Below are 15,405 nucleotides of genomic sequence, written 5' to 3'. Positions count from 1 at the left end.
AATCAGATATGCATCCTCATTTCAAAATGAAGGCCCATACTGGTGTGCCATACAGTATCTTGAAAAGAGGTCCAGGACTTCCATGTTGCCCTTCTGTCCATCTTTCCCCCTTGAGTATTTAAGTTTGTTCTGCAAGCTTGTTGTTGTCTTTTCCTGCCTTAATGTCTTCTTGACAGCTACAAATAGTGAAAAATACCAGTAGTTTTAGATTAGATCTTGCAGCTGGACATGCAGTAAACCCACTGCTGTCCTACACCGGTCAAGATTTTCAGAAGTATTTAAATACATGAAGCTTGTTATTCCCATGGTCTTGAGAAGCCTCCTCAGTTTTCTGCATAGTTGGGAATGAATAATTCAATGAAAGGACAAGCACAACCAAAGACCTGTTCTTGGTTTCTAAACAGGACTTTTTTATGTTTGTTTTAGGACATTCAGGAAAGGTTATTCAGCTGGGAGCTTATGGTGAAAATGATCGATTCGCTGAAGTCTTATATACCAGAAGAGTGCAAGGGTAGATTAAATATTGTATCAAATATTCTGGACCATTTAACTGTAAAGAATAATCTCTCAGTCCGACAAAAGGAAGAACTTTTAACGGATCTGCACAAGGCCTTCTGGGAACAGCTGGCACATTTCAGTAATGGTAAGTACTTAGACCAGAGCTCATGACTTAATAAATATGGGTATGAGTTCTCATTATTGTATTAAATAGTAAAAAAAGTATGGTTTTGGCCCTATACCTCTCTGTTTTAAAAAGTTATTCATGAATTGGCCAAGAACACTATTATTGTGAACGGTGGATGCTTAGAATGGGAACTTTGGCTGTAAGTCTTTTAGGTCTTGTTCCCCGCATTACTATGAACTTACTCTGCAGTTCACATAATCTATACCTTATTTCATTAATTTGAAGATTGAAAAAGAGTCACATTTGTTACAAGTATTTGTGAGATTTCTCCATTTACTGTTCATGTACTTGACATTGTTGGTGATACTAGCTAACATTAGGGACAGTAATAGCTGTGTATGTGCAGAATACTGTCTTATGATCTCCTGCTAGCATGTGGAGCCAGAAGATACACAAAACATAGTTGTGCTGTCACTCTTGTGAAAAGATAATTTTAAGGCTTATGATCTTCAGATAAACCTCTCTTTTATTATGTCAGACTAAAATACTTTAAAAACGAAGTCATTTCCTCTTCCTCTTACACCACTTCACGTTGGCTATCTGTGAAGTACACAATTATAACAAAGTCTAAGCTGACTGACCCACTGATTTAAGGTTCTCCCTGTGTCACTTTGCATGTTACCTAATGCCCAACATGTTGAGAAACTTACCCCCAACTTCTCTGATAGGTGCTGTGTCAAGGGCTCCGTGTTTCCCATCAGCACTCGTGGAAAATTATAGTACGCGTTCAGCCAAAATGAAAACAGTGAGAAGTATTTTACTCTCTCACATTTTCCAGAACCATTTCTGCTACTTGTGGGCATATTTAAAGAAAATTGTCCTAGCAAAACAGCATTAGGGTTAGAGTTCAGTGAACTGAATAGTCAGAATGAATGTAGTCTTGTTGCACTGTATTCTTGCTGCAGTCCTGCTCATTCACTTTCAGGCTTCGTGTCGGTAAGTTGTGCCATATCTCATGGTCAGCAATTCACAGAATCACAGAATGGTTGAGGTTGGAAGGAACCTCTGGATGTCATATGGTCCACCCCCGCCTGCTCAAGCAGGGTCAGATACAGCTGGTTGCCCAGGACCATATCCAGATGGCTTTTGAGTATCTCCAAAGATGGAGACTCCACAACCTACCTGGGCAACCTGTGCCAGTGCTCAGTCACCCTCTCAGTAAAAAAGTGGTTCTTGATGTTCAGAGGGAACCTCCCATGTTTCAGTTTGTGCCCATTGGCTCTGGTCCTGTCACTGGGCACCACAGAAAAGAGCCTGGATCTGTCTTCTTTGCACCCTCCCTCCAGGTATTTATATACATTGATAAGATCCCCCTGAGCCTTCTCTTCGCCAGGCTGAACAGCCCCAGCTCTCTCAGCCTTTCCTCATAGGAGAGATGTTCCGGTCCATCGTTCCAGTTCATGGCCTTTTGTTGGAATCTCACCAGTATCTCCATGTCTCTTGTACTGGGGAGCCCAGAAATGGACACAGCACTCCAGGTGTGGCCTCACCATTGCTGACTAGAGGGGAAGGATCACCTCCCTCCACCTGCTGGCAATGCTTTGTCTAATGCAGCCCAGGATACCATTACCCTTCTTCGCAGCAAGGGCACTTTGCTGGCTCATGTTCAGCCTGGTGCCCACCAGCACCCCCATGTCCTTTCCTGCCAAGCTGCTTTCCAGCTGGGTGGCCCTCAGCCTCTGCTGGTGCCTGGGGTTGTTCCTCCCCAGGTGCAGGACTTTGCACTTCCCCTTGTTGAACTTCATGAGATTTTTGTCAGCCCGTTTCTCCAGCTTGTCAAGGGCCCTATGGATGGCAGCACGACTCTCTGGCATATCAGCCACCTCTCCCATTTTTTGTGACCTCTGCAAACTTGCTGAAGGTGCACTCTGCCCCATCGTCCAGGTCGTTAATGAAGATACTGAACAGGACTGGACTCAGTATTGACCCCTGGGGTACACCACTCATTACTGGCTTCCAGGTGGACTTTGTGCACGTTTTCAGTCCATCTCACTGTCTGCTTATCCAGCCTATACTTCGTCTTCTTCTCTATGAGGATCTGATGGGAGACTGTGTCAAAAACCTTGCTGAAGTCAAGGTAGACAATATCCACTGCTCTCCCCTCATCTACTGAGCCAGTCATTTCATCATAGAAGGTGGTCGGAATTCCCATGCTGCATACTTGCTCCACTCTAAAAAAATCAATTAACCATGTGAACAGTTTGCTGATACTCACAAATTCATGTATACCGTGATACAGATTATTTCATGGATGTTTGCTCCTAAAATTGGCATGCCTAGTTCATAGTCTTTGCATAGGTTCAGCCACTAATGTTCCTTAAGCATAAACATACATCTGTGGGTCTTTTTCCCCCCTTTTTGTCAAGTTTCTTTTGTTCCAAAGCAGAAATACCTCTGTCAAGGCCTTGATTTTATGCAAAGTAGGTGTTATATATAGCTATATATTATAGTTAGTACAGCCTGTGCAGAAGGGCATTGTCAGCCTCCTGGTTTTAGATAGAAATGAAATGTGCTTAAAAAAAAAAAGAAAAAGAATCTGGAGTGCAGCGTTTTCACAAGAGAGTCTATGTTGACCTTGCTTATGAGCTCCTAAATACATAAGTTAAACTGTACCTATAATTTACAAGCAGAACACAAAGCCAGCAAGACTGTGTTCCTAGGAAACAAACAAGGAAGTAGTAAAGAATCAAGTAGTGTTTAAAAATAACAGTTGCTACATTTGTTCAGATGACATTTTTATTACAGGCTTTCCTGTACTTTCAGTGCACTTTCAAGTGTTTTGTCAGTGCATCATCAGCCTGTGGATAAGCATGATAAATTAGCATGGAGAATAAGTAACATGCTCAGTGCTACAGTACTGTACTCCTTTATTTCTCCACAAAATAATTTCTCATAGTTAAAGCAGCTTGATGTGGTGGCAGAACAGCAGCCACAGGTGACTATTCCTTTGCATTCCCCTTCAGCTGCCTGTGTCAGGGGTGAAGTACTGGTCTGGGGCAGGGCGAGTGGGGGAAATGAATGAAGTTCTTCTTAGGTGGACGGGCTATGAGACATGAAGTAATAGCAGAACATCGAAAGTACCAATTCCACTCTGCAGCACAGGGTCCAGATAGACTCGTGAATTTATGTATCACTTGGAGCTATAGGGGGCATGAAGGGGGGAAGAACTTGGTCCCAAATATTTCACAGTACAAGCACAAAATCAGTGGGACCTTGACAACTTTTGCTGCAGGTTCCTGGATGAGTCACTTTGGAAGCTTGGTATGGCTGCATGCCAGTTCAAGCTAATCTGAACTAGCACTGCTCTAGACCTTTTCTCCCAGCCATATGTTACTGCACCTGTCCTTGCAGCAGCATTTGCATATGTGCAATTAGGTAATGAGCCACTTCTGGACCTTCTTGAAGCAGGAGGGGGAGGTTTGGGGTGCTGCAGGTGGGAATCTGTTTCTTGAACTAACATACTGCCTTTGCATAAGCAGCAGCACCAGTGAAAGGGAGGGTGCAGGATGGCAGTGATCCAAAAACCTGATAGATTTAAGTGCCATGTAACAACCCGAAAGTTCACATATAAAAAGACTGTCAGGGTAAGAATCAAATTTGAAATCCTGCATGGTAATTACTTGCATGTTTCACTCGCTAACAGATTTCTGTGAGCTTATGTTGTGTGACAGTAGCAGATGCTACTTTCTCCCTGTGGAGTTGTGGTAACTAATCATTGGTGGTTTATGTTCCAGAATGTATCCAGCAAAGTAAAGACCTGATCTTGAAACGACTGGAGTGCCGTGCAAAGAAGAGAGAAGAGTTCAAGCACAGACAGAAAGCCGAACAAGGGAGTCTCCTCAGTAAAACTTTTTATAAGGAAGATGTTCATGATTTTCTTAAGGTGAGCACGTAAAAACTTATTTTCACTGTTCCCTTAGTTTTTAAGGCCAAATATATTGCAGATTTCTCCCAGTTCCATAAAATACGGATTTTTGAGTCCTCCTGAGAATTGTGTACAGTAGCACAGATAGGATAGGGTCAGACTCCCTATTGCCTAGGCTTACCTACAGACTTTTCCTGCAGTGTTGGTCTTGTCGCATTGGAACAAAATGCCAAAGGGTGTTAATGCTAGATTGCATGTTTTGTAGAAAACATCTTTTACTTAGATACTATGTGTTTGGTTCAATATAAGAAATCTCTGGAGGAAAGTATCTGGCCTGCATTACAGAAGAAAGCAGACTACAGTGATCTAACTTTTCTATGAGTGAGGTTACTGAGGCTCAAAAGACTATCAAATTTCAGATAATCAGAGGGAAAACTCATTATGATCGCTGGCAGGATACCTTAGGGAAGGTTTGCAATAGATAATTTAATATGGTATACAATGGCCAGTGTAATGTTTTCTTGGCCGTATTTTCTGTAGAGCTCTATTGTTATTGTTCAGAATGTATATACGAAATCAGAGTTCTTAGCTGTAAATGCTGAGCTGCAAAACTCCTATAACTGCTGAGAACTACAGACCCAAGTTATTAAGAAATAAAAAAAAAATCCTCAATTTTCATGAAAAGAAGTAATTTAAGATTAAAGTGGTTATATCCAGCAGCATTAAACTTTTGATGAAATCTAATAACTTAGATAAATTACTGGATGAGAAGACCCAGATTCCAGCTGTAGCAAACTGTCAAAATTTATTGATCTCAACACTGCAATTTTGTCCTGCACAGCCACGTTCTTTAATTATATTTTATGAATTGGATAATGCAGTTACTGTTCTTGTATGCAACACCTGTCTGGCAACACCTCACTTCAAAACGAAAGGTTTTAGGCACTTTAAAACAGTAGAGCACTTTTACCTCTTTGGCTTTTCATAACTTGAGACAAATAATTCTATCACGCATTTTTGTAGCCATTGAGCACTTGTGAATGTATCTTCCTCATACACATCATTCAAAATTCTTGGACGCATCCCAAATTCATTGAACAAAGCTTAGAAATTTTGTATTAAGACCTTTCCCCTACAAAGTTAGAGCCACGCAGCTTTGTGCAAGAGATGCTTTATTCTGTACCCCTTAGAAAGCTAACAAATACAATTAGTTAAACTGTAGACTAATGATCTGCTTATGACAGGCTGAGCAGGAACGGGCAACTTGCACTTCATGCTGCAGGACAGAACACAACTGAGTCTTAGTATTATGAAGTGCCTGTATGCAAATAATAAAACAAGTCAGAAATTTACGCCTTTCTGCTGCCACAGTGTAGAGAGCCTTTTGTCCCAGAACTGATGGGGTCTTGAGTCCAGAGACTCTTTGAAGAATAAGAAAAATATGTATATGTCTGCAGCTTCCATGATTTGACTTTAATAGTCCAGTAATTACTTTGTGCGAACAGTCCCCTCAGCACTGGGGAGCTATTTTAAACCTGTTTCATGGTTTCAGAGCCAGCCCAGCAGTGAAGGAGTTGGTCCTGAATCCTCACCATGAGCCCAGAGTTGTACTCATCAAATGCACTTTTCTTCTCTGCCTTCCCCCCTCCACCTCATCAAAGGGCTCGCACCACCAGCAGCCTCGGCAGTAACTGACCTTTTTGCTGAATTTTAAGTGGTTGCCAATTAAGAAGGTGGATTTTGCAATGAACTTTCTTCACATCAGTTTCTTCTGAACACAAGTTGGATGGTAATGATTTAGTTGCTACAGCTCTGATTTTTTTATATGACAGAATGACCCAGATAATAAAGGTTAGAGTCCCTGTATCATTCTGTCTCCTTCATCTATGTTTCCACTGGAAAAGGAACATTTTCATTTTGGTTTTTACTGGCAGAGAATACAGGAATGATCAAGTGAAGCACACAAGCCAAAAAGTGCCAGTTACAGTAACCCAGTCTTGCTCAGCCCTACCCCAGGTGTACATACAAGTTACAGCAATTAACTTGTCAAATTCTGTGGTAAACTATGATTTCATGATAAGTGTGAATTTTAAAGTCCACCTCTACAAGAATGACCTGTACATGAAGAGTTTATGAGCACTTTTGTGCTCTTTAGAAGAGCCCTATTGACATACCTAACAAAGAAAGCCATATTTACCACAGGAGTGTAAGAGCACACTTGGCAGTTTAAATCAAAATATGGAATATTTATGTGTAAGACCACTCATTAGTCTATAGAACGAGATGTTCTTTGTCTGTGAAATTCAGTCTTCCATTACAGCACATGAGCCTGCCAACACATCACAGTCCTGGCTTGAAGAAAAAAATTGCATCTCTCTTAAATCTGTGACCACGGACCAAATTAGGACCAAGTCATAGATAAGCCTTTTAGGGACCACCATGGGACATGGTGACCAAACCCAGTGCAAAAGCCCTATACAGTGTGATACAGCTGTAACTGAGGTGTCTGATGATGATGTCTGATGGCTATTCTGCACCTCATAGTACTGGCTATGATGAAGTGATATTCATACACAGGAAAGCAGATTGCAAATCAGATCATTTCATGTGTTTTCCAGTATTAGGTACATATTATTTAACCCCAAATTGCTGAGGCTATGGAGTTTCATACTCAAGACTGGATATGCTCAAATTAAGGTGGTAAGGCAAGTTTCATTTCCCTCTGAGTCACGGTTCCAGATAAACACTTACTGTTGTGATGGTACTTGGGAAGGGGATCAGAGAAGGGGAGGATCACAAGAAGCTATCAAAACCTTTTAAGCTATTTAAATATATCTATTGTGTTTCTTTTAGGCTTACCATGAGCTGTTAGAGAAGCATCAGCAAGCACAGTGGGAACTGGAGGAGGAGGATGACTGCGAGAGCACAGAGGCTGTTGCAGATCTCTACAAGGTGCCACCTCTAGTGATGTGTGTCATTTACTAAAATAATTCTGAAGATCTTCTAACCCCACTACACAATGTCAGGCCTCGGGGAGGATTGGGGAATTGCAGGGCAGATCGTGGCAGCTCCAGGAAGCTAGGCTGGCAAACCAGGAGATGGAGACAGGACAGTCTTCCACATTAGCTTGCCTTTTCCATTATCTTCCCAACACAATAAGTTTCCTAACCTTGTGTTAGTCAGAAAATGCCTACGTGGTCTGCCAAAATGTGCTACCTGGGTGGCTGACAAGGCTGCAGTAACGTTGAGAGCGTACAATGTCTACCAGGAGAGAGACTTCATTTATGTAGCATAATTATCTCCTCTGCACCATGGTAGGATGATACTATTCTTAGTTAACTTCACTACATTTCCAAAAATAGTTTTCTCATCTCTTTTCCTCTCAGAGAAATTGTTTTGACATTAGTTAGTTCCCTGAAATAAGTTCAGGTCTTCGATGTAAGTAATATTTTTACACTTCTTTATGTTACTGATTTGGAAAATATGTAGATGCTTCATGCTTGTGCGTCATCTTTAATTATTTTCTGTCTGCACTGAAAAAATCAGATAACATGATCTACCTGATGAAGCCCAAAACTGTAGCCAGCAGTGACCTTTAATTAGGCTGGAACTAATCACTTTTATCTCAACAGAATCCTTGTCATGATTAATTATGACCAGATCAGGGTGTTATGGAAACTTGTAGTCCCTATCACATTAGGATAAGATACCCACAGTCTGAATTAGCACTAGTCCACATGCACTTTTTCAAATTCAATTGACAGAAGAAACAAAGCCACTGTATTTAGAACAAATAGTTTTGCCATGATTTTATGTAATAGTGCAAGCAACAGGATATTTGAGAAGAATTACTGCTTTGGAGAAAGGAGAAGTTTGCTTGGAGGGCTATGCCAATGAATCAGAGTAGATTAATTGTACAAAGCTATTTAATTTAAGAAAAGTCAACATGTCTGCTGATATTACTGCGCACAGTCCATTCTCCAGAGTGCTAACTTCTCCACCGCCTTCCTCAAGTCACATGAAGTCTCTGGAGACCAAACAATTGTTTTTTACTCTGCACAGTTCCACCTCATTTGTGAAATTATATTGCTTTCCTTTATTGTGTACTCTGCTTTAGTGACGCTAAGATCAGACTGAAAATCCTATTTCTTTCAGCACTGTTAGCTAAGTTTTCTTTTCCATTAAAGAAAAATTGGTTTGGGCGAATTAAATGTTTCTAGAATTGCCAAGTTGCCAGGAGAGCGGCACAAACTTGAACTCTGCCAATTCACCCAGCTCGAAGCCATTATATTCCATATTACAGCTGCTCTCTTATTCCTAGACCCAAACAAACACTGCCAGACATGAAAAACTGCAAGTGCTGTGATCCAACTGGCATCTGTTGAATGAGGGTCCACAAATCTTAATTTCCACTTTTTTTTTCTATAATAAAACATTTTTATTGTGACATTTAACATAATTAACAACTGCACTTTCTCCCCTTAACCCTAAATACAGATACTACAGACTGTTTTAGGAGAGCAGACTGCTTCTGAACATACCTTGTAAGCAGCGTAAGCTAGAAAGAAGAGAAAATACAGATGAGCATAGCCCCACTGTAGGTAAATGGAGCTGTTCTGACTTCTGCAGCTAAGGGAGGTGCAGTAGTTAAGCGTTGTCCATTACCTGGGGCATAAAAGCAAAAGTAGATTTGCCATTAAGGGAAGGAGTTGTATCTCGCAACCACAATGCCTTTGCTTCTCTATCTGCTCCACCACACTTTCAGAGCAGAAGTGCACCTTGGACAAGCAGAAGCCTTTCCCTGGGCAGCAGGGCTTTGCCCCTTCACTTAGCTTCTCCAGGTTTCTGCTAGGGAGAAGCTACTGCTGCCAATGGGGAAGTCAAGATACCCATAGGAAGGCAACAGGGATTTGAGATACTCCACAGTGCAGTGGTGTGACTAAGGCTCAAGTAGACCTAAGGAAGCAAACATTAGACTAACCAGCTGGGTACCAGCAACCCTCACAAGGCAATAGTCAGCACTGTGCTACAAGACCTATGTCCCAGTCAGGTTTGAACCAGCTAGTTTGTACAACCAGCTAGTTTGGGCACATCTGCAAACACTGCAAAGCTCCGTGTTGTCATTCCCGAAGGTCTGTACTCCCTGAAGCTTACCTGATAGTCATTTGCCTTGCATTCATTTGGAAGATTTGGACTCTGCTGTTTCTGTTCTACCATGAGCAAGGAAAAGGTTAAATTAAAGATTTGGTTAAACATTCTATTGTTCACTTAATCTCCATATTTCCGTAACTGCAAGCATGTGTTACTAAGTTAGAAGGCAAGAAAAGAAGTTCACCAGTAGAGAGTTCTGTTGCTTTTTTATCATTCCCGTAGAAACAGAAGCCTAGCAATATTGCTGAAAAAACTGAGTGAAACTCTCTGAAGTCACCCTGGCATGCTCCACAGATACTTAGATGAATATTCCTCAGCCTGTGGTCCACAAGACATTTTAAAAAGATGCATTCATACATTTGTAAACACAGTCAGAGTGGAAAGAACTAGAAATAATTAAATATTTAAGAGTTCAGTCCAGTTTTTATTTGTTGCAAATGAAAATTAACCTTGCAAAACTGCACAAAGTAGTTATGCTTTCCCACACACAGAAGTTAAATAGCTGTTGCATTTAAGGGAAATAAAACTGAGATGTCTTACTAGGAGCTAATTACCTAAATCCAAGAGGAGGCAAAGTGTTACCTAAATCACAATTTCTCCATAACCAAGATTTAGCAATAGCATCCTATATGCCCCCTCTTCCAAGTAACTCATACTCTCTACTGGCCCAGGATTAAAGAAATATCACATATTTCTTCTGGGCTGAACAATCTAATATTGTCCAGTACTCACAGGATTTAGGGTTCCAGACAAGTTGCTGCTTGTGTACCCATTGCCATCTTGACTTTGGTTGGAAATCCCCAGAGCGGGAATGAATCACACCACACTTTTCAGATTAATGGCAGCAGAACCCAAACCATAGTGAGGGTTTTTTTGCACATCCAAGCCCTCTATTTTCTTAAGTTGCTTTCATGGTCCTTGGGGCATCATCAGTATTGCAATTTATCAGATAAACACCAATATCCTAGTACAGAACAGCCGTGTTGGTTCAGACAAATGACGATTTGGAGCAATATCCAATAAGTTCATGTACTGTAACAGCACCAGTGTTAGAGATGCATAATACCCAGTTAGCTAGAGTTAGGTCCCATTCTCAGGCATACCTTCAGCTAAGAGCAGTTACTAGCAGCTTTCAAAGCAACTGTCTTGGAGCATACAGGTGCCTCCATCCTATATCAACTTTCTAAACTCTCCACCCCCATTTAAGCACTGTATCAAAACTTGCACTTTAGATGACAAACCAGAATAAATCTCAAGGAAGACAGCCAGTATAAAGTTCCCAAGGGTTGCACTCTGACAAATTCACTTGACCAAGCGCAGAAGCCCAAGTGCCCAGCCGTCGCCCTAACCTCATGGTCCTTAGCTGCTATATTTGAAGGCCATTACATGGTTTTTTTCAAGGGAAAAGGACCTGGCAAGATCTTGTATGTGATAAAGGCTTGTATGTGATAAAAAGTTTAGGCCCTCTGTTCCTCCGTCAGTTGTGCACTAGAATGACTTGACTTATTTCAACAGTTACCTTGGTTTGTCCTAGTATGAGCAAGCAGGGGAGCAAGCCTGACAGACTCAGTTTCATGTATAAGTAGAAAGATAACCTCAGTACAAGACGTGATTTTAAAATAGAAGGAGAAGGTCACCATGTGACCAAATAGGGAACCAATGAATATCCTGGGGACGGAAGAAAAGATGTCGCTTGCCTGTAAGTGCCACTCACTTGCGGAAGAAGATCCTTACCTTGTTCTCACAATGTTCTTCTAAGCCCTTCTCAAATTTCTATGCCTTTTTTATTTTTTCATTTTTTCCCCTTTTAAACAGTTTGTGAGTTCATCAAGATAGATTTATATAACCCTCTAGCACTACTGTAGCCTATAGTGCTACAGTATATCAAAAAATTATCCAAATTGGTGAATAAATAAGTAAAAATGCAATGATCTGGAAGCTGACTGTTTGCATAGAATAATTGAGTAGGTTTGGATTTTGTACACATGAATAAATCAATTAAAATTATTTAACCAAGGTCAATGGAATCTGTTGATGCCTGAAGTGAATGAATGAGTTATATTTGGAGGATAGTGTAGGACTTTTCAGTTATACTAGTGGATTAAAATAGTGCGCTGTAGGTGAATAGTCTGTGTCTAGACACAGGGTCCATAACTAATTTTTGAAGTGCAAGTTGAGGAATGAGGGCAAGTGATTTTGATTATCGCAGTGTATCATAACTGAAGGAGGAATTGTGTCAGAGGTAATTGAATGGCTCAGCCTAATATAAACACAGTCTGCAGAGTTATCCCATACACAGAGGATATTGTGCTGCAGTAACAGTTTTGTATTGGCTTGGGTAGCTTTTCAATTGCAAAGTTTTTACTGTAATTTTCTTTTACGTGGCAGCAAAAGCACCCCCCCAATATATCCTGTTCTGTTTCTCATTTCTCGTGATCTCTTGAAAAGATTAATGGCTAGCTCCTTGCAAGTCAAGTTTAGCATATCAGCTGTTCACCAACCTTTAATCTTTTCTTTCTTTTTTTTTTTGTGAACTGCCTACTTATTTCAGTAGGGAAATGAGAAGTGAAAAGAGGTTGGTGGTTAACAGTTCGTTGTTAAGAAAACAGACATGCAGATTGCACAAAGGAAATCAATTAACAGCTAGGAATTACATAGTCCATGGTAAGATAATTATTTTTTCTCAACCTTAACATCAAAACCATAAAAACACATAATTTACTGTCATTTATAATAATTCCCCTTTGCTGATAGCAGTTCACCAGAATGTTATTTCATTTGACTTGACAGAACACAGAAATGCACAGGAATTTAGACTAAAAGCTATTAAGTAATGAGTATTATCCACAGGCAAGGCAATAAACATTTTATGAATGGGTAAACATGAATGTGAGGTTGAAGCAAAGTATTTGATTTTTTCCTTTGTTAATAAAAGGGGAAAATTTATTTTTGTCAGAACAAAAACTACAGATTCTCAGAGACTTACTCTTTCATTATTTTCCTCATGTAATTTCATTAACATGAGATATGGCTAGGGATGCTTTTCATAGAGTGGACTGCGTTTTTGAGTACCAGGAGCTAGCTTCTTTTCAAGGTGAATCACCCACAACTTGACTCAGATGGAAATCCGTATCAAGAGACCTCCACCTCAAATGCTCACTTTCGAAAATTTTGCCCTGTGACTTACCCCAAAAAGGCTGAAAGACACCATGATCTAATAGATTAAATTTGTGAACTCCTACCATGTGAGCTTAGTCTAGTTCTGGGTTTGGGCACTGATTAAATTTGATCTGGTCGTTTCAGTCAAAGCTGATACAAGACGCCTGATATGGATAGCCTTCATTCTGAAGTTTGCTTCTTGCCTTATTGCATAAGAAAATGTATTTTACCTCTGTATGGATTCACGATTTGTTAGTAGTTAGATCTAGAAAGAACATAACCTTATCTACAAAGACACATTTCTAAAAAGGGAGTACAGAAAGAGAAGATTGAAACTGCCTCCTGAATACATCAAGGACCGGTGAGTCCTTAGAAGACTGGAATTTCAATGAACCTCCATTTTAAATGCATGGAAATGAAACTTTTTTTTTTTTTATTAGCTTGTGCTAAGGATGACTTCAATGTCATTGTGTTTTATTGGTGTTAGGATGCTTAAAAGCAGGATACTGTTTTCATTTTCCAATTAGCATTCCAGAATTCTTCATGTGGAAGAGAGGAAAAAGTGCATCCAATCAGCTTTTCCTCATTTAGTGTGAGTTTATAATGTGAAGTATCTTCTAGTGGCCAGTGGTGTCCAATAACATTTGGAGTATTTATGGGACGTATGATCTGAGTATTGAATCTGTGTCCTTAATAAGATACAATATGGGTTGGGAGATGAATCTCCTACCTCTTAAACAAGTGTCCTAGCCATTGAGCTTCTGGAGATACATGCAAGAGTGTGCTACAGCTTTGACCAGAAATTTTAATTATTTTAATGAAATGCTGTTGTATCACAAGTTAACAAAAGTTAACAAATAGCTGTGCAGTTGCCTCTTGAAGATAATATATACTAGTCAGTGGCTGGCATGTAAAATACAGCACAACCAGCCTTTCTAAATACATTTTCCTGCTTCACAATTTCACTATGCACTTTATTGTCATCTGCATGTAGGAACCTTTTAATCATTTGGGTTTGAGGGAGAGCATTAATGTTGTTCTTTGGTTTTGTAGTGAAATCTGATAAGCTGTGTATTTCCCCTGGTTTTTGACAAAATTATACATTTATTGCCTTGTTTGAAATTCAGATGCACTCAGCATTTTAATCTGAGCCCATTTTATTCCTGCATATACCCTGTGGTGTTTCTTTATGCTTGATTAATTTCTCTGGAGATTTTTTGAAAAGCTTTGAGATTGACTGCCAGGTACTACAAACAGGTTCATTCAACACTGCAATCAGCTATTCTATTAATGGAATCAATTTGAATAAATTTCATTAAGTAAAAGTTCTAAAAACAAGAGATGGCATATCAGGAAGCTTGTAAGAACTATTTTGTAGGGGTTCTACTCCAAAAATAAGATCCTGGAGGCAGTAGGATTTCTTAACAGTTTTCTTTTTTTCCTGTGGAAAATAAGCTTTATAATACGTAGTGCACCGTCCGTGTTCACGGACTTTATTGCTGTTTCAGATCAAGTACGTTCCTTAGAGTACAAATAGCTTTGAACTATTTTGTTAGCTTGAGTCGCTTTGGTAGAATTCAGTCACATCTGCAGTCTTTCCTAAATGTAGACTTACCAAGTCCCCTACTAAATTTTAAAAGGCCGTTCCACTGCGTTTTTTCAAGTGCTGCATTAAACACTGTGGCCATCATATTGTACCTGTGGTATGTCCTCTGGGTAGAGCATGCTGTCATGTTAGGTCTGGGTTGCAAGGACTGCCTGGGGTCTAATGTCTGTATGGTTATGTGTTCAGATTAAAGAAGCCGGCGGCCAGTGGTTCCTTGAACACTGAAGAGAAGTTAGTATTTTGATAGTCATCAGTGACGATGGTTTGTTTTGTGATCCTGGACCACAGATGAGACTAGTAAGTGCAGGATTTGTGTCCTGCACAGAGGAGAATTTCTAACAGAACTTAAAGGGAAAGTGTTCAGTCCTGTTAAAAATCGCTGTCCCAGGGACTTACAGCACCTGACCAAGCTTCCAGTTGCTTTGCATGCCAGTTTGCAACATTCGTGAGATGTAAAGAACGTAGTGCTTAGTTCTGCTTCCCCTCCATGTATTCACCCAGCATTTTCATTTTTAAAGGGACTGTTGATGTAAAAAACTGCTCCTGGAATTGAAATCCCACTTTCTTGTCCTTTCATACACCAGTTTCAGCAGAGGGCCGTGAAGTATTTTGCAAGCAAATAGTTAAGCACCTTTGATCTAAAGATAACTTGGCCCATCACATTAATGAGGTGATGTAGGTAAGTAATTTTGTGGGAACAGGACCTAGTCACATTTTTCCTGGGTAACTATGTACCCACTCTGGTAGTGCCCAAGGTAAATATACAGTATAATTTGAAGCTGCAGGGAGTGCAAGCAGAACTCTAAACAAAATGGCATGAAAGCAAGTAACAAAATATTTTATGTTCTGTGCAAAAGATTTCCTGGTAAGTAATAATACAGAGCTGTCAGCATGCCAGGGAAACGCTATCAGTTCTGCTGCAAAATATGTTGCAAAGTG

At 40.1% G+C, this 15,405-nt stretch overlaps 1 protein-coding gene across 2 annotated transcripts in view; it reads left to right on the top strand.

The window, feature by feature from the left end:
• The window catches only part of EVC (EvC ciliary complex subunit 1), a 58,361-nt gene that overhangs the window by 16,753 nt on the left and 26,203 nt on the right, over window positions 1–15,405 (top strand). For both annotated transcript variants that reach the window (XM_050895738.1, XM_050895739.1), the window contains 3 exons: window positions 427–643; window positions 4,420–4,568; window positions 7,404–7,502. In XM_050895738.1, the coding sequence (XP_050751695.1) occupies window positions 427–643; window positions 4,420–4,568; window positions 7,404–7,502 (465 nt within the window). The remainder of the gene's footprint in view (window positions 1–426; window positions 644–4,419; window positions 4,569–7,403; window positions 7,503–15,405) is intronic.

This window comes from Gymnogyps californianus, chromosome 4 (genome assembly GCF_018139145.2).
Source record: "Gymnogyps californianus isolate 813 chromosome 4, ASM1813914v2, whole genome shotgun sequence".
Taxonomy (NCBI): domain Eukaryota; kingdom Metazoa; phylum Chordata; class Aves; order Accipitriformes; family Cathartidae; genus Gymnogyps; species Gymnogyps californianus.
This window is presented reverse-complemented; position numbering and strand designations above follow the sequence as displayed.